At 41.5% G+C, this 19,974-nt stretch overlaps 1 protein-coding gene across 1 annotated transcript in view; it reads right to left on the reverse strand.

The window, feature by feature from the left end:
- LAMA1 (laminin subunit alpha 1) overlaps nt 1-19,974 on the reverse strand; it is a 185,188-nt gene that overhangs the window by 69,794 nt on the left and 95,420 nt on the right. Inside the window, exons 23-30 of the mRNA XM_088469670.1 lie at nt 15,339-15,575; nt 11,615-11,758; nt 10,548-10,727; nt 9,853-10,038; nt 7,112-7,239; nt 6,554-6,674; nt 6,324-6,461; nt 4,052-4,173 (exon numbers count right to left, since the gene is read on the reverse strand). Of these exons, the coding sequence (XP_088325796.1) occupies nt 4,052-4,173; nt 6,324-6,461; nt 6,554-6,674; nt 7,112-7,239; nt 9,853-10,038; nt 10,548-10,727; nt 11,615-11,758; nt 15,339-15,575 (1,256 nt within the window). The remainder of the gene's footprint in view (nt 1-4,051; nt 4,174-6,323; nt 6,462-6,553; nt 6,675-7,111; nt 7,240-9,852; nt 10,039-10,547; nt 10,728-11,614; nt 11,759-15,338; nt 15,576-19,974) is intronic.

Below are 19,974 nucleotides of genomic sequence, written 5' to 3' on the forward strand. Positions count from 1 at the left end.
TGAGATATGAGCTGCCGGGACTTCATACCCATTCCGTCTATATTGTTTATTAGAAGTTGAGCCCAATGCAAGCATGGAGAAAAAGTGGAGAAGCTGTCCAAAGAATCCAATCAACTTCTAACTGTCATTTCATAGACTGTGCTAGATAAATAACAGAAGCTGATTGGTTGCTTTGGACAACTTCTCCACTTTATCTCTCTCCAAGGCTTGATACATCTCCTCCTTTCTCTGCCTCTCTCACTCTTTCAGTTTGTCTCTCACTATATCCATCATTTTCCCTTTGTAGCTCTCCTTCTAGGGAAATGTATTATGCCTTGGAGAGAGATAAAGTGGAGAGTCTATAAACTGACAGTTAGAAGCTTATTGTTTGGTACTTTATATCTTTCCAAGACTTGATACATCTCCCTCACTGTCTCTTCCCCTGTCCCTGTCTCTCATACTCTCCCTCTGTGTCGGGATGTGCTGGGGCAGCAATAGCCTGTGAAAGTCACTGCTCTGGAGGTCTGTGCCATGCTGCAATGGGTTGTCATGGACCATGTTTTGGCACCCTGTTGACTCTTTGTTGCTGGGCACCGCCTGCACAGAAATTTCTTTTTAACATGTGACTGATGGAGCTGCTGTGATAGCAGTTATAACGTCATCCACACCTGATATCGGTATGGCACAGCATTGAGTCGGGGAGCGGCTGGACACTGAAAGCGACATCAAACTGTGATAGGGGCAGCATGCTTTCACATGAGGTTAATGTGGAGCCGCAGGTCTGTGCAGAGATGGAGCAATAAACAGCATGGTAGTGAGATCCAGTCCAGATTTTCTGGGATCACTTGTTATTAGCAAGGCTAATTAGCAGCACCTGGTATCTGTCTTTAAAGTTGTGTCAGTGCAAGTCCACAATGATCCTGACCGTGAATTAGTTGCCCAGGTTATAGACCCAGGGGTGACTAGTGTTAGGGATCCTGGACCTGAGGGTCCACTAAAAGAACTGTGTTGCTGTTTGGAAGATTCTGTGTAACTGCTATAACTTCTTGCCTGTGAACACTGCACTGACCTATGGTGAGAAAATAAACTTCTGTTGGATTTTACTCTAGTCTATGTGATTCTTATCACATTACTTTAGAACCTGGCCGAGAACCAGTGAGGCACAATGTTCATGTTTGAGCATGTATGCATTTGTGGAATGAGTGAAGGAGGCAAGCAAATAAAGGTAAGTGTTAATTGTGTATCTATACTGTGACCCTGTGTTGTATGCAGTGGTGTGGGTTTTAACTTTACCAGGCACTAGCCATGCACATTAGGCCCAATGTGCAAAAGCGCACCAGCATGATCATATTTACAGCATTACATATACATTATATATTTTATATATATATATATATATATATATATATATAATATATATTCTGATGAATCTGTTAGACAACGCGCTTGTCACCTAGTAGCCTACATGGGATATATTATTTATATATTATTATTATATATAGAGATTCAGCAGTGCCAGTATAAGGGGTAGTGCAGGGTGCAAGTAACCTGTGCCCCTAGATAATTACATTATAGGTGAGGAGCCATAATCAGCTTGGAGAGGGTGGAGTTTGAGTAATGGGGTGGAGTTCCAGCAGGCACCATGGAAGGCAGGAGGGGGTGGAGCAACTGCAGTTCTCACAGTGGCCACTCTTTTGCCTGCAAATTAATAGGCATAAGGGGACACGCTATATGGTGTCTGCATCTCTGTGTGACCCTGTATGTGTGGAAGACCCTCTTATGTGCATGTCTGTATGACTGTAGGCATGTCTGTGTGACTCTGGTCTATAGAACAAAAAGCAGCCGTAGTATCTAAGGGTTAGGAAGTGAATAACACTCAGAACCATACTAAAAATCAATGCAACCTTTATTAATGCAATAAACACATAATTAATACCATACTTCAATGAACAGTAAAATCCTGGAGTCAAGCACCCCTGAGTAATGATAGCAGTGGTGATATTCCTCGATAGGAAATTATTCTATAGTGGGTGTATTATAGATGATGCACATGCTAAATCAATATATTTCCAAAGGAGCAGGTGTCCTGTGACGTTTACACAGCGCTGAATAAGGTGAAAAAGACGTCAGGAGGACATCGAAATGCATAGGTGCCTCCTACTTACCTTCATCCTGTGAGCATTGAATGGGAGCACTGCACCTTCCCCAGCAGCTCACAACGGACACTGCTGATTTGGTTGTCATAACCTGTGAGCGACTTTACCCATAGCCCCACATCCGCACCTTCCCTTTCATCTGTGGAAATATCTACACTGAGACCTGCCGGAATCTACCAGTCACATGGACCCTCCAGGGCGGCTTCTTGTCATCACGTGAGTTCCCCTCAGACTGGGTTGAACACCGGAGCCAGCCATCCGTGGACGCGGTGTTGCTGTACCGCTATTACCGGAATCCCTCTTACTACAATACGGGACGGTACCATCACTTTTTGCAGGTATTATTCAGCGCTGTGGAAACTTCACAGGACACCTGCTCCTTTGGAAATATATTGATTTAGCATGTGCACCATCTATAATACACCCACTATAGAATAATTTCCTATCGAGGAATATCACCACTGCTATCATTACTCAGGGGTGTTTGACTACAGGATGTTACTGTTCATTGAAGTACATATTTGTGCTCTTTTATTTTTATATTGTCACAGTCTTCACTGCAGCTGCTACTTTTTATTATGATAGTAATTATGTGTTTATTGCATTAATAAATGTTGCATTCATTTTTAGTACTGTTCTGAGTGTTTTTCACTTCCTAACCCTTAGATACTACGGCTGCTTTTTGTTCTATTTTCTGTTGTGATTTGGTGAGAGTGACTCCCTCACACAGCTGAACCGTATCTTTAAGGGTATTTAACTCCTCAGCATCTGGGTCTCCTTTTGTATTTCATATATACATATTGACTCTGGGCCTGATTCAGAGCCGCTCGTAAGCGGCCGCTCGTTCGCTCCGAGCGATGTTCGCACAACTGCGCATGCATATGGGTCATAATGCGCAAGCGCCAACCAGTCATTGCGGTCGGAAATCGAGCACTCGCAAAATAGCGAGTGCCTGCTAATTTGAGTGACAGGATGAGGCGTTTGTGGGTGGTAACAGGGGAAGGTGCTTGAAAACGTGGAGTGGTGATCCGAACGCAGGCGTGCCAAACGGTCAAAACGGGCGTTTTAAGGGTGTGCATAATTAACAAAGCAGCGTCATCGGCCACGTCACTTGGTTGTCTCTTAGCCTGAACTGTTCGCATAATTGCGGTAGGATAAACCTACCACAAGCACTGCAAGCAGTTCAGATGCCTTTTGATGTACTCGATTAATCTAATAAATAGCGGAGATGACCGTAGGATGCGAGCGGCCAGGGGGCGTCTTTACAAAATAGCGAGCGCATGTTTCGTTCGCTCGCTCAGACATAGAGGCGTCAACAGACCGCAAAGAGCGAGCACTCAATTTAAATAGCCGGCCCCTTTTTCTGACCGAGCGAGTGCAAATAGCGTGCGGCTCTGAATCAGGCCCTCTGGTCTATAGTTCACTCAACTGTCGATTACATTCCAATGTAAGTTTAGAATATATTCATAGCATATATGAGACTCTAGACATAAAATAAAAGACACCACTCTTCTAATTGGAGGCACAATAGTTCAAAATATTCCAATACACTTGTTTTTCTTTCCATATGGAAACAAATAAGGTGAGCATAAATGTTAAATAAACCAAGTGTGCTCCACTTTCATTGCCTGTCAGCTTTTCTGTAACTTTCAGCTTTTCACATATACTCAAAATAACATTTGTTCAGATTTTCATTTGACTTGAACTGCAAATACTTTCAATCAATGTTAATCTATAAAACACTCTAGTAACTAAACAGAGCTCTGACATTATGCTAATTCCTAATAACTAACATTTATTGTCAGATATCTATTAGCAATAACTAGTGTAAAGGGAGGTATCTGAACTATGAACTATGTCTGCTTACTGCATGGAAATACATTTGACTTGTAAAGTGTAAAAGTCTTCGATGTTACCTTCTGGAATTGCCTTTGGGGCACGCACAAAGTGAGCAATCTGAAATTGACCCTGTCACTTTGCCGTAGTAACCAAGGGCACAAACATGGCAGTTGTGTCCAGCGGTATGATCTCTACAACCCTGCAAATACATATAGCTTCTTAATATCAATACTTTGACTTGGCAATATAAAAATATATGCCAACTATACACGGTATAGTACAAATATAACTGCACATTCTGAAAAAGTCTAAATTCAATAAATAACAATGGAAAGTAATAGTTACCTGGAATAAATAAATATATATATATATATATATATATATATATATATATATATACTGTATATGCACACTTTACATTTATAAACATTATTATATTATTTAGATAAATATGATTGTTAACTGTTGCTTTTGTAGAGTAGAGAACTTGGTAATAATTGTGCCTCTTAAGGCTGGTCAGCTGTCTTCTTTATAGGATTATCCAACCATGTCCATCTTTATGGGATCATACACATTACAGCTATATTATCTATCTATCTATTGCTATAATATGAATGGTTCCATAAACAGGAAGTACAATTAGATGATCATAAAAAGAAGGCAGATGGCATACATTTCTTCCCCATCTGTATCATGCCCATTTGTCTGCCCCTCCCCTTGAGAATGTAAGCTCTTGCGAGCAGGGCCCTCTACCCTCTTGTGCTTCTCCTTACTATATATGTTCATCTACTTCTTACTCACCACTAGGACACCTAACACTTGGTGCCTATGCTTTGCTGCCTATGTGGGTTTTATGGCCATCTATGTATCAATGTATATTATCTATGTCCTTGTCCTTCATTGTATTGTATTTTACTGTAAGTCACTTTTTGGTTATGTACCTTATAAGGCGCTGCGGAACACTTGTGGCGCCATATAAATAAACGATAATAATAATAATAATAATAAAAATAATAATAACATTTGTTCCAAGCTTTCTACTGTACAAAGACAACAATATTGATGTTTAACTAAAAGGAACACACGTCATATAAGAACTTGCAAATCAGAGTTAAAAGACTAAATCCAAGTAATTTAGTGCAGTGTCTTAGTAGTAAGGATGATGGCTGCAATTCAGTTAGCAGATTGCAGCTGATGTTGGAAAGCACTGCCCTCCTGCTGGTATGTTGTCTGAACAGCTTCCTTAAATCATCCAACTTTTTCAGATGGATAACTGGGACTATATACGATCACTACTGCTTTGAGATAACACATGTGAAGGTACAAGTTAACTTAAAATGGGTTGTAGCAAAGTCATAGGTAGGGCATGCACCCTCAGGAGTAGGTTGCTCTTTGCCCCTGACGCTCACACTTGATGCTGGTACATGCATTTATAATCAGTGGGATATACCTTCTAATCCCTGCAGAAAGTTGGGAAAATCTCCTCAACTCGGGATAGTTGTGAAATTTGCTTAAATATAATTTAATAGTTCCTATACTTTTAGTTCTGGGCAACCTGGTAATCTTATCGCACCCTGCACATGGTCCTATTTTCTCAACTGGGCTGCAATTTATCTATAAACAATGAAGAATATAATCTCAAAGTACCCTTTACTATTGCACCACTTTCAACATCTAATATTCCAATACAAAATCTAACAGCACAAAATGGTAAAAAAAACAAAAAAAACACCACCCAATCATCAATTTACCAGAATGATATGTGCTGGCTCTTTGTTGTCAGAAAGAACATGACAAAATACTAAGGGAATAAATGACTCCTGGTAAGGAGGCATCTTGTGACCTCCCCGGGTGTGATTGTGTAACCAAGTGCTTACCAGTGCTCTATTTACTAAACTTTTATCCTGGTCCAGATTTCAAAAAGATGACAATTTAAATACTTTACTAATATTTTCTTGCTAGTCTTCTAAGGGGAATATTTAGAAGTGTTTGCACATCTACTGATAAATAACATGTCACATTGATAATAGATGACAAATTAAGAACTGTAGCAGTGATAGTGCATCTCCAATATCTCATGCGTTAAAGCTATAACACATGTCCCCAATCTTGAAAATTCTGAAAATCATTCGTGTCAGAAAAGATCAGTCCATCTCACTTTGAGGACCCAATTAGGGCAAACCTATTCTTATTCTAGAAAAATGTTTTGGTCATTTCTACTTTAATGAAATTAGCATTACAGTTCCAGCACAGAAGACACTTTACATGTCATTAAATGAATTAAAGTTAGCGTAACAATGTAACCACTTCAAAAAGTAATTAAAAGATGCCCAGCGACATGATACATACCATGCATTCTCCAGTGTGTGGATCACAAATCTCACTGTGGTTACTGCACTGACAAGGTACACATGGGGCTATTAACGGTTGTGCCTCTCGTACATTCACTTCTGTCAGTTTCCCTCTGTAGTAGCCAGGTGCACACTCCTGATTACCAAACATACAGACAGTGTTATACAGGGTATATCCAGCCCCTCTTTAAAATAACCCCAAGTAATAAAGAAAGTCCTGCAAATCACCTGACATGAGAGACCTGCATAGCCAGGAGGACAGTCACACATCTCTATCAGGTGTGCTATTGGTTGACCAGAATGCATGTCTGATGCTTCCACTGCTATGTCCATAGAGATATTTGATATCCTAAATATCGTTAGAAAAAGCATATAAGTAAGTGCATGGCTTCTTGAAGACAAATACCTTACAGCTCATGTATTAACATTGTATTGATCATAACAGCCAATCAGACAATTGCTTTCATTTACTAATTTACACCATTCAGTTATAAACTAATTGTTGATTGGTTAATGACTGTTTGCTGTGGTTCAGTGCAAAGTTTTCACCCTAATTCAAAGTTAGTAAATGAGCCATACTGAATGTGAACCAAAAACAGCATATATGTCTAAAATAGCATATATGTCTAAAATGTACACTCCAGAGTGTTTTTAAAATGATTCTGATAATGCATATGTATTTAGACATTTTATGATCACATTCTGGAGCTTGTCAGAGTAAATCTTACAATTACAAGCAATAGATGTTTTTCTTGGCTGTGAATAGTTGTTTGAGTAAAGACATACCTGCTCTGTTGTAATCCATAGCCATAGGAGGCTTTTATAAGAATGTAATCAATGTTGCTTAGAACTGACATGAAATCCATTCTTGTAACTGACTGGCTAGATTCAGAGTTATAATATTTCCAGTTATTCTGCAATAGGAAATAACAAATTAAAAAAACACATTTAATGGTTTGAGGCTTCTATGATTGGAAAATTATTTAAAATAAACAGGCAATACTATTAACCATTCCTAACAAGTGTCAGTATTATATTGGATTAAAAGTGAAAAAGTGCCCAAATTACCAAACACAATAATAAAATGTTTATTGAAATAATATTAAACAATGTTCAAATACATAAATTGTCTAAATAATGTAAATACACCAAACCCTATTAAGGCAATCAGTTTATCAGTCATACAAAATAAAACATTACAACATTAAAATTAATTGTAGCCTACAAAAACTGATGTGAAAATGCTATGAGGAAATGACTATTTTTTGTTCTACAACAAAACTTCATAGATTACTAGAGTGCTAAAAAAAAGACATTGCTGTCTATATGGCTCAGTATGAATGCTGCACAGATTTACCAGTGTCATAGGGGGATGTACATATGTGCCCTCATACATCTAGCCTCAATACGCATTACAGTGTGATTTGCCTGGTGTGAGTGAGCCTCCTGGTACTGTGCTAATCTGCTAGCGTGGGGCGTCTTTTTTTACTGAAAATGTATCTAATTCGCAATGTGATGCGACAAGGTCGAACCAAGAGACTGTGCAACTAGGACGCACTAGCAGACTGTGCTGATTAATTTGATATGTGACACTTGGATATATGTGTGCACCTGAGTCTGTATATGAAGCACAATGGAACTTGGAATGAAAAAAAGCTGCGGCCGCTACAATCTAGCACTTCATATACAGATTCAGAGACTTAGTCGCACACAATTATGCAAGTGTCGCATAACAAATTAATCAACACAGTCTGCTGGGGCACCCTAGTTGCATGGCATTGTGACTTACACGCGTTTTCGGCAAAAAAGATGCAAAAAAGAGGTCCGGCGCTAGCAGAGTCTCATGGGACCTGGCGGATTATTATCCCCCACCCCCACCCATGGGGGTAATAATCCCAGGGGGGTCTACTTGCACTGGGGGTGGGTGGTAATGCCCAATTAAAGTCATTTGGGGAGGGGAAGTAAAAGAGGTGAGTAAAATGGTGAAAAAAATACACAGGTCACAGGAAAGAGGGGTTTAAAAAAACAGGGACGTATTACATCATGGATGAGGGGGGTTAAACAACAGGGTCTCTTTTACCACTAAAGGAGTGGGGGTAATGCTAATGAGATATATTGCCACTGAGGGGGTGTATTGTCAATGGGGGGTGGGGGTACATTTACAATTGCGGTCTATGGACAAGAGGGGCTGCGAGTCACCCCCTAGGTCGGTGTTTCCCAACCTAGGCACACTAACAGTCCAGGTTTTAGTGATATCCATGATTGAGTACAGATGGTTAAATCAAAATAACTGAGGTACTAATTAAGACACCTGTGCTCAAGTATGGTTATCCTTAAAACCTGGACTGTTAGTGTGCCTTGAGGACCAAGGTTGGGAAACACCGACCTAGGGGGTGACTCGCAGCCCCTCGTGTCCATAGACCACAATTGCCCTAGGTATATATTTTTTGTTCAATAAAATATGTAAAGATGTACAGCATATATTTAAAAATACCTTTTAAACTTTATTAAATGTAAAAGAAAAACAACAATTTCTGAGCGGTTTTGTAGGGAAAAAAATCATCAGTAAGGTGGTTAACGAAGGACAGTTAGGAGATATGACTTGCTTCACACCATTCTGCTCGTGAAGCGGGAACTGGGTGTACCCAATGTTTGTAATGGGAAGGCACTCCAACAAGGTATTTTACTTTAAATGTCGAGTGATAAACGTTACCTATCCCTGATTTCACATATAAAATTTTAAAAAATTTGCTCAACTCTATGGCAGCAACCAATCAGCTCCTTACTGTCACTTTACAGGCTGTCGTGGAGATGTATGAAGGGGCGATATGGGGATTTAGTGGTATCAGCACACGTTATGTGAAATGGCAGTTAGGAGCTGATCAGATTGTACTTTATATCTACCCACTTTATCTCTCTCCAAAGCTTAGTACATCTACCCCTATGAAATTGAGGGCCTGATTCAGACCCGCTCACAAGCGGGTCGATGGCCGGGCAGTGCGCATGCGCGAGCCGCAGAGCAAGTGAGAAATCACTTGCTCTGGGGCTCGCAACAAAACGGGGCGGCTGTCGATGTTGATCGACAGCTCGCCCTGTTTTGTAGGCGGGGAGGGGGGGTGGCTGTCCAAACGGAGGCGTTCCCAGAGGAACGCCTGCCATTTGAGGGTGGCCCTACTGACATCACTTGTGATGTCAGTAGTTGAGCTTCCTACTCTATTAGAGCAGGAAACTCACTGGAGCTTGCAGGAACGAGACCCTACCACAAGGGTCTCGTCGCAAGCCCGACGGTCGCGATGGTCACGACCATCACCTGGCCGCTCGCAAAAGCTGTAGGTAGTCACCCACAGCTTAGCGAGCGGCCAGGAGGCTGGCTCCAAAAAATAAAAAAAAACGCCCTGATTCAGAGCCAGCGCTCTGAACGAGCGTCCGGCTCTGAATCAGGGCCTGAATCTTTTGAACAGATATGGACTTCATGAAAGATAAGCTCAAAAAAAGTCACAAATCAATTGTACATAAATATTACTTGCCTCTCTTAGATTGATTTGCATTTCATTCTTCACTCCATTTGCAGGATTTATCTTGCTCATGCTAATAAGCAGCTTCCTGAGATGTCCACCTTTCATTATAATTTGTGGTTCAAGATCTGAAGAGCCAGAATCTGTCAATGCGTAATATGTAACAACAAACTTCATCATCCCTCCGTAAGACAATATCTGGCAAAAGATAAAAAAAGAACATAATATAAAAGGCTGAAACAAGACTAAAACATATACTAATATATACACAGCATGACAAAATAGGATAAATCAATAGAATTAGGCACCCAAAACCGAAATAAAGTAGAGAAAAAGTATGCATTAAGAGACGTACTATCTCTGTCATTATATAACACATACTTAGGTTCGTATGATATACAGTGAGTAGAAGCTATTTACACTGGATAGGTAATTCCTTCTAACAACATACAGTAAAGTATCCTGACATCTAAAGCTACAAACATTTGTTGTTTTCCCCATGCATTATAATTTAAACAAAAATATTACTAACTACGAAGTACAGTACTTAAACAATAGGATTATCCCACAACTAACAAAATGAGGTCACAAACATAACGGGACATTGTACAATAGTAAACGGAGTATAGCTGCTTTAATGTATTGTTTAAAACATGAACTCACTATTTTTCCATTTTAGAGTGTGATAAAGCACATTTCTTACTTACCTTATCACCAAGGAACTGTGCTGGTAACTGCCAATAAAATATATCTGACAAAAGGTTCTGCCGTATAAGCGATGCATCTAACAGCATATCAATCGCTTCAGAAAATACACCATCCGTAGTTCCCTTCATACCATCCAGAGAGACAACATGGAGCAGTGACTGGTCTGGAACCAAGGAGATCTAAATGGATGTATGTGATCAGTTATGCAAATTACCCAATAAAAGGTACAAACAAACCCCTATGTTTATGTTAAATCATTTTTATTTAATGCTTGTTTTCTCTTATATGATAGTCTTCTATCTCCTCCTGGTGAGAGGAACTGTGCTAGTTCTGCATCAAGAGTACAGCTCTGGAGCTATCAGCAGGTCCTATTCCTGCCTTAGCCTGCACTTATCAGAGGGGCACACTCCTATTCCAATCCCATATCTATTGAAAGGCCACAAAGTCCAACACTACAGCATCAGAGACAAAGGGGGGACATTCTGCTCACTTGACATGTCATTATTATTATTTGTTTGTAGTGTACATTATAATATATACGTACCTTACATTATTCTTAAAAATGGATGTAGTTGGGTTTGGACAATGGATACAAATGACAATGAAGGAGTATATGGGGCAGCACAGAAATGGTCTCTCCAACCAACAATGTCAATACAGGCCAGTCCTTTACAGTGGCAGAATGTGGTGATTAGAAATGAATATTTAAGGAATGTTTGCATTAATATGAAGTACATGACAATATATATTGCATTTGCATTGTATAATACTAACCACATAAGCCATACTGTGTAGATACATCACCTTTCAATACATTAAAGATATATTATATACATATTTCAAATTACTGCTAACCAGCATTTACTTCACTGTAACAAACACAAAGCCCAAATGCAGATCAGAGTTGTCCCTCAACCACTGTGTACAGCTAACGTGTAGTCTCTGGCAATGTACAGCAATCATAGGTACACGCCTGTTGTGTTAGAGGAAATCAAAATTTGCATATTATATCATTTGCTGTTTTTAAGACCTAGAAGAAAAAACAATTAAATTCAGTTGGACTTACAGGTATGTAAACATAGTCTTCCATCTCTGTACACATCTCGGATACCCCAGAACAGAAACATGGGGAACAACCGAGGGGGTTGTCAGCACGAAGGGCATAGGTTCCACCTTTACATTCATTGCAGTAACTTCCCACTGCATTGCCCTGTAACAGAAGGCATATATACATATATAAATACTGAGTGGCCTAATTACCAAAGTCTATAAGAAAAGTTAATTAGTTCAGTCCTCATTTGCCCAAACATGTTGGGCTTTTGTACAATTTCTAAGCACAATTCCCATTAAGCACAAATCCCTACCTCTGCGTTTATGACTTGTGTTAATCACACACAGGCCAATCTTGTTGTTTGGCCACATATATGGGTTACAGACTAGACATACCAATCAGTTGGGTATTTGGGCCTGTCACTGAAGCCTGCAGCAGAGTTGGATCATCCATTAGGCAATCTATGCTCTTACTTAGAGCTAAGCGGACGATGAGGAGTCGTGATTACACAAACCAACTTTTATGTGCCATTTGTTTACAAAGGGGATTTAATGGGGCCGAAAGTAATATTTTACCTATGGCCCCAAGGGCTCTTAATCAGGATCTGATCTGCAGTAAGACACATGGCCATCCTATACCTGGCCATGACTAAAAATAATATCATTGGGTTTGATTAGATCATTCTCAGTTATTGTGCTCATTTTTGAGCCAGAACAATATAGTGCTAATCTCATGGTATTGCCAGCAATGTTAATGCCTCTGTAACTGGAATTAGCTGAGTGCAAGCAAAGAGAGAGTTAGGGGTATATTTACTAAAGTGACAGTTTTTGAAATAGAGATGTTGTCCATAGCAACCAATCACATTCTACTTAACATTAAACCAGCACCTTCTAGAACAGGGGTGGCCAACCAGTAAGAGGCAAAGAACCAAAAAATATCTGTGGTCAAGTTGAAGAGCCGATCGCATGAATGGGGCGTGGCCTAGCTGTCACAAAGCCATGCCCCATTTTTGTGCGCACGCCTTTGGTATAACATTCGCTGGAGCATGACCTTGTGTCACACCTCAGTTTTTAGTCACGCTGGCGGCGAGCCCAGCACATTGAAAATACACAATTTACATAAAGTTCCCAATAAATACATTGAGAAAGCCAGTGCTCATTATGCTGTGCTCCTTGTAGTTGTGCCCCCTGTATCTGTGCCCATTATGCTGTGCCCCTTGTAGTTGTGCCCAATATGCAGTGCCCCCCTGTAGCTGTGCCCAGTATGAATTGCCCCTTGTAGTTGTGCCCCATATGCAGTGCCCCCTGTAGTTGTGCCCATTAAGCAATGCCCCAGTAGTTGTGGCCCTTATGCAATGCCCCCTGTTGTTGTGCCCATTAAGCTCTGCTCCCTGTAGTTGTGGCCTTAATGCAATGCCCCCTGTAGCTGTGCCCATTATGCAGTGCTCTCAGTAGTTGTGCCCCTTCTGCAGTGCCCCCTGTAGTTGGCGCCCATTAAGCAATGCTCCCAGTAGTTGTGGCCCTTATGCAATGCCCCCTGTAGTTGTGCCCATTATGCAAGGCCCCCAGTATTTATCCCCTTCTGCAATGCCCCCTGTAGTTGTGCCCATTAAGCAATGCCCCCAGTAGTTGTGGCCCTTCTGCAATACCCCCTGTAGCTGTGACTATTATGCAATGTCCCCCAGTAGTTGTGCCACTTCTGAAATGCCCCCTGTAGCTGTGCCCATTAAGCAATCCCCCCAGTAGTTGTGCTCCTTATGCAATGCTCCCTGTAGTCGTGCCCACTAAGGTAGTGCCCCCAGTACTAGCTCCCCCTCCCCGCCCACACCCCTATGAAGAAACTTACCTGTCTTCATGCTGGCACCACCCCATGCCGTCAGGACTCACGAGTCCCGCCGTCGCTGCTGCTGCTGCTTCCACTGCCTGCTGGATCTAACGGGATCCAGCAGGCACGCGGGCGCCTCACATCGCGGGTGACATCATGACCTCACCCGCACACTGCATCACTGGGAACACTGGCCTCTGAAGCAATCAGAGTCTTCTTTAGTCTCTGATCGATTAAGAGAGCGTTCTCAGTACTAGTGGGGGTCTGCCGAGCAGCGAGCCTGGAAACTCGAGAGCCGCGGGTTGGCCACCCCTGTTCTAGAAGATAATAGCTAGAATCTGATTGGTTGCTATGGACAACATCTCCACTTCTAAAAACTCTCGCTGTAGTAAATATACCCCTTAGAATCTGACTAGTATATGCCAGCACTGTTCTATATTTCACAGTATTGTGACTTCACCACACTTATGTTAGCAAAGAAGTTTCTGTCCTTCTATTAACTTACCAAGCAGAGTGTACAACTTCAACAGCGAAGCAGAATGTAAAATATTAAGAAAACCTGATCTAACACCTACAAACTGAATAGAGCAGAATGGTCCTTTATTTACTAGGAATTGTATTGCTCAGTGTATTCAGCACACAACTGCATATATGTAGAGATATTAGTGTGAAATAAAGGATAATTACATCAGAAGCTAAACAGTTCAGTGAGATACATAAAACACAAAATCTTATTCACCTTTCCCTCTATCGTAAAGCTGGGTACACGCTAGACAATATTCTGGACAATTGTTGTCAGGCGAATCGGAACGACAAATCATCCACATCATCCAGGGTGTATGCACTATTGTGCTCTCCCATGCGTCATTCCTTGTATCTTCAGATCTGGCTGCAGTGCAGGCAAATCTGAAGATCTGGCGGACGACACCAAGGTTCTAGATGCGGTGGAGGAACGATACATTGGGCGGTTATACATCGCATCGTGCAGTGTGCACGGACTGCCCGATATATTGTGCCATCGCATTTTCTGTAGCTGGGTACACACATCGTCTAGTGTGTACCCGGCTTTAGATCTGGGGCATCACTGATGTCTCTAACCCTGTTCTCATGCTGCTGCAGCGACATTAGAGACCTTCTGCTTGGAATATTAGAGACATGGTAGGGCCGCAGGATCAGAGGAGAGAAATGGTTCTGTTATTTTATTGATCTCACCTAACAACACTTTACTTAACTTCATTGTGCAACATTAATTTTAGTGTGCCCTACATGTTAAATGGTAACACTTTTGTTCACATACGCTAAAACTATAGTGGCAAAGACACATTAATGTTACCTCCTTTGATGCAAAAAATGAGGTCACGTTGTGTGTATGGAGAGTTATCTGTCTTCATAAAACATGGGCGAAGCTTGTTGTACATGGTCAATGTGATATTTTTAAAAACTGTTGTAAGTAAATAATATTTAAAAAAAACAGCATTTGTCTTAGTGATCTATTGATGTTACAGGTTAACGCACCAGGTGTGATTGATAAACCATAGTACATACTATTAAATAATTTTCTCCTTAAATATAAGAAAATAGTGACAATATGTATATGCCAGCAGGTGGCAGTGTTGAACAAACATTCATGTTAATGTACACATTATCAGACTATCATTCGATGTATGTTGGAACACCAGTACAATACACATACAAAACAACTCAATACAACTCATCTGCCAATACATTCATCTCTTTTGTCTCCCAGTCTACTCAAAAGGATTTGTGAGGTAATGCATTATATTTGAGAACTATAAGATTTACATTCAATGATTCATAATACAATATTTAAAAAAAAAGCATGTTATGTTTTATTTAGTGCACTTGAGGATTTAAATGAAGTATAATATAAAATAGTAGAAACAAGTTAATTTACCTTACAAGCACAGGCACCAGTGTCTTCCTCACAGTTGCACATCTTTTGTCCATCATCACACCATGCAGACTGAGTGCCTTTTACATCACAGTCACAAGGGAAGCAGTCAGGGTATTTTCTGAATCCAAACAGACAAGCACTGCAGGTCTGTCCATCAAATTCCTCTCTACACAGGCACTGGCCCGTGGTCAGGTCACACTGGAGACTGGATGACCCATTGGTGCTACAATTGCATGCCTAGAATCACATAAGTATATTATTTATTACGATACTTGCTGTCAATTTTCCATCCATCCACAACTTGCAGATTTACTAAGCATTTTAACATGCAGCAAATGTCTCATTTTGATAATGTTAATATATCCCTTATTTCTAACAAGCCTAATTCATAAATTAGGTTCTCTATGTCAGTTATTTGTTCTTCTCATTAAATATGCAAGGTTTTTTCTGGCTGGTTTCACGGTTTCAAAAACCAAAATGGGAATCCATTTCCTAAGACAAAGCCTTAAGGTACGTACACACTAGACGATTTTATTAATGATATGTTCAAATCCGACGCATCGGAATGACACATAGGGGGCAGTACGCTCGCAAGCGGGTCGATGTTCCCCCACTGCGTATGCGCACGACGGAGGGAGCTCCGTCGTGCGCATGCGCGAGACCCGGCGAGCGACGGGCTCTCCATCGCTCCAGGTCTCGCACCAAAGGGGGCGTGCTGTCGATGTTGATTGACAGCATGCCCCCTTTGGTGGGCGTGCCGGGGGCGTGCCTGCCAGACGGAGGCGTTCCCATGGGAACGCCTACCGTCTGAAGCCGGCCCCACTGACATCACTAGTGATGTCAGTGGGAGTGATTTTGGCTCTGATAGAGCCAAAATCACTCCAGGGTTTGCGGCAGCAAGACCCTAATGCAGGGTCTCCGTCGCAAGCCCGATGGTCACGATGGTCAAGACCATCGCGACCATCATCATGGACGCTCGCATAGCTGTGGGTGGTAACCCACAGCTATGCGAGCGTCCATGAGGACGCTCCTAAAACAGGTAGGAGGGCCCTGATTCAGAGCGAGCGCTCTGGTCAGAGCGTTCAGCTCTGAATCAGGCCCATAGTTCAAAATAGTCTAGTGTGTACTATATTTTCTTTATCGTCCAGTGCACGCTCCCATGGGGTCGTCAGCCACATCATCAGGTTGGCCCTACTTGTAGGGCCAACCTAACGATGCGACTGATGACCCCATGCAGTGGGATGCGGCAGGGGCTGACATATCGGGCGGCCGGGCACCGGATAGTCTAGTGTGTACCGGCCACCCGATATGCCGGCGCATCGGCGGGGGTCGCTTTGCTGCGTACACACATCGTTAAGTGTAGGTGTTACATATTCAGAACAAATTAAGCTTGAACTTGTTAAACTTTGAAACTAAGGCCCTGATTCAGAGCCGGACGCTCTGACCAGAGCGCTCGCTCTGAATCAGGGTCCACCTCCATAAATATGGAGCGTCCTCCTGGACGCTCGTATAGCTGTGGGTCACCACCCACAGCCTATACGAGCGTGCAGGATGATGGTCGCGATGGTCTTGACCATCGCGACCATCTCCAGTGCGAGCAGAAGCCTGCGGTTGAGTTTCTCAACCGCAAGGCCAGGAGTGATTTTGGCTCTATCAGAGCCAAAATCACTCCCACTGACATCACTAGTGATGTCAGTGGGGCCGGCTTCTGACGGTAGGCGTTCCCTTGGGAACGCCTCCGTCTGGCAGGCACGCCCCTGGCACGCCCACCAAAGGGGGCGCGCTGTCAATCAACATCGACAGCACGCCCCCTTTGATCAGACACAACGAGCGAAGGAAAGTCCTTCGCTCGTCGCGCATGCGCAGTGCACACCATCGACCCACTTGCGAGCGGACAGCCGCTCGCGAGTGGGTATGAATCAGGCCCTAAGTTATCAATTAAATAAATAAGGATATTAAGATTTTTGTAGGCTCGGGTGGATAAGTTTTTTACCACTTGGAAAAGTTATATTAACATAATTTCTGATACTGTGAAATCGCAGTTATGACAGTGCTTTTGTAAAATAGGGGGTGATTAAAAGGTAAATGCAGGGAAGCCACCAGGCGCAATCGGCAGATCAATATTTCATGCAGATCCATGTAATTTGGATGGACATTTATGTGTGGTAACTGGGGTGGGGGGGTGGCTACCAGATGTGGGGGCGTGTCGGTGTTAGCACAGGTGTGCTGACATGAGTCGCCATGTTCAGTCATTCTGCGTCTGCCATAGGACAGGTGCAATGTCCGATGGCGTGGCCAATGGTGCATCTTTGTACGCACATTGGTGGATTCGCCCCGCTTCCGGGCGGCATCTCAACAGAATGCCCAGTGGCCACTACTGTAATAGTGTCCATCTCTAAATCACCCCAAGATGAAACAGAATTAGATAATTGGACTTTGGCCCCCTCAATAGCACTTAGTATTGATTATAACTCTTCTATGGCCCCACGCACCTCCTGGCAGCTAAATTGGATGTAATTATACGTTTTTTTCTTGTTTGAACCATATTTTACTCTTTGGTAACACTACAGTAACCCTAAAGTTCAATGTATCAGACGCCTTATATTATATTTGTGTCCCCATATGCACTATACAAATACATGCCACTATTGTTCTACTGTGTTGTACAGGCATGTGTTATTATGTCTACATTTCACTGTAGTGACTGTTTATGCATCAATAAAAAATATTTATTATTATTAAAATAAATAAATGTATGTGCATCAACTGTTTGGAAGAGCAGTCCATTTCACCATTTATGCTGTGTGAATCTTCTTAAAGTTTTAGAATTGTGGAGGATTTATAAATGATTCAGAATTAACTTTAAATTGTGATATTGGCCAAGGTCAGGACTTAGACTTGGGGGGAATTTATCAAGTGGCTATTTGATTTTGGTGTATTTACAAGTAGTCAGATTAATCAAAGTGAAACTGCTGGAAAATCGCTGCACAGACACCATTTTTAAACCCATTGTGCAGTAGAACACCTAGGGGTAAATTTACTAAAATGAGAGTTTTTAGAAGTGAGTTTTAAAAGTGATGTTGCCCATAGCAACCAATCAGATTCTACTTAACATTTAACTAGAACCTTCTAGAAGATAATAGCTAGAATCTGATTGGTTGCTATAGGCAACATCACTTTTAAAACTCACTTCTAAAAACTCTCACTTTAGTAAATTTACCCCCAATAGTGTAATAAAAAGAATGTGTGTGTCCAGGGCTATTTTTCTGGAAGAATAGGTTCAGGAACTGTGGATTGAGCTACTGGGGGTGGAGCTATATATATATATATATATATATATATAAAAATAATAATAATAATATATATATATATATATATATTTGCATCCCTGCAATAGAAAGACATTACCCTCCCTTACCTGTGTACTAACACCTTCCACTCCCTCACCTACTAACACATTATCCTCTCTCAACTCTGTAGTAACAAATTTCCCTCCCTCCCCCGTTTGTAACATATTAGCCATTCCCCTCCCTTACCTGTGTAAAAATACAATCCCTCTTTCACACCTGAGTAACACATTACCCTCACTCACACTTGTAGTAATTTATTCCCCTCCCTCACCTCTGTAGTAATCCATTCTCTTCCCTCACCTCTGTAGTAACACATTACCCCTGCTCAGCCCAGTAGTAATGCATTCCCCTCCCTTGCCCTGTAGTAACATATTTGACATCACACCTGAGTAACATATTACCCTCACTCTCACTTGCCCTAACTTATTCCCCTCTCTCAACTGTGTAGTAGCACATTCCCCTCCCTCATCAGTGTATTAACACATTCCCCTCCCTCACCTCCTTAGTAACACATTCCCCTCTCATTGCTGTTGTACCACATTTTCCTCTCTTACCTCTTTAGTAACACATTCCCTTCCCTCACTATTCAAATAGGGGAGCCACACCAAGTGCCAGTGATGTTTGGCAGCACTTGGGATGACAGTTGGTGTTTGAATTCTGAACTGTGCTGCAGCCACAATGAGTCAGTCAGACTGCACAGGGGGAGGAAACAATTTAGCCCTTTTTACCCCTTCAACAGTCGAATTTCCAAAAATGCCTTCTTAGTGGGTACCTACGTCATGGAAGGAATATACTCCTCGATTTTTATGTTTCTAGGTCCAGGGTTTTGGGCTGTGTGTTGATGAGTCAGTCAGTGAGTCAGGACGTTTAATTTTATCAGTGAGTCAGGACATATGATTTTATATATATATATATATATATATATATATATATATATATATGTACTCATTTTCTCTGAGCCAATATTAGATACTTCCTATGGATGAATTTGCTATTAGAGGCACTTATGAACGTACATTATAAATATTTATGAATTTGTTGTATGTATAACATTAATGAATATACCAGACTGATTCTATATTGAATAGATCAGGGACTTGAACCCCTCTTTTCAATGATATGCATATTTTGTGCCTAATGGATTTGTTATTTAAATTATTATAATCCTACCTATTAATACCATACAGACTCTCATAAGCTAGATTAAAATGAAACTCTTGCGATAAGAGCTGCCCTTTGCGAAGCAGCCGACACTGGGTGACAGGGTCTCTGAGCCCCTGGTCCCC

The sequence above is a fragment of the Taudactylus pleione genome, unplaced genomic scaffold (genome assembly GCF_031769625.1).
Source record: "Taudactylus pleione unplaced genomic scaffold, aTauple2 ptg000093l, whole genome shotgun sequence".
Classification (NCBI taxonomy): domain Eukaryota; kingdom Metazoa; phylum Chordata; class Amphibia; order Anura; family Myobatrachidae; genus Taudactylus; species Taudactylus pleione.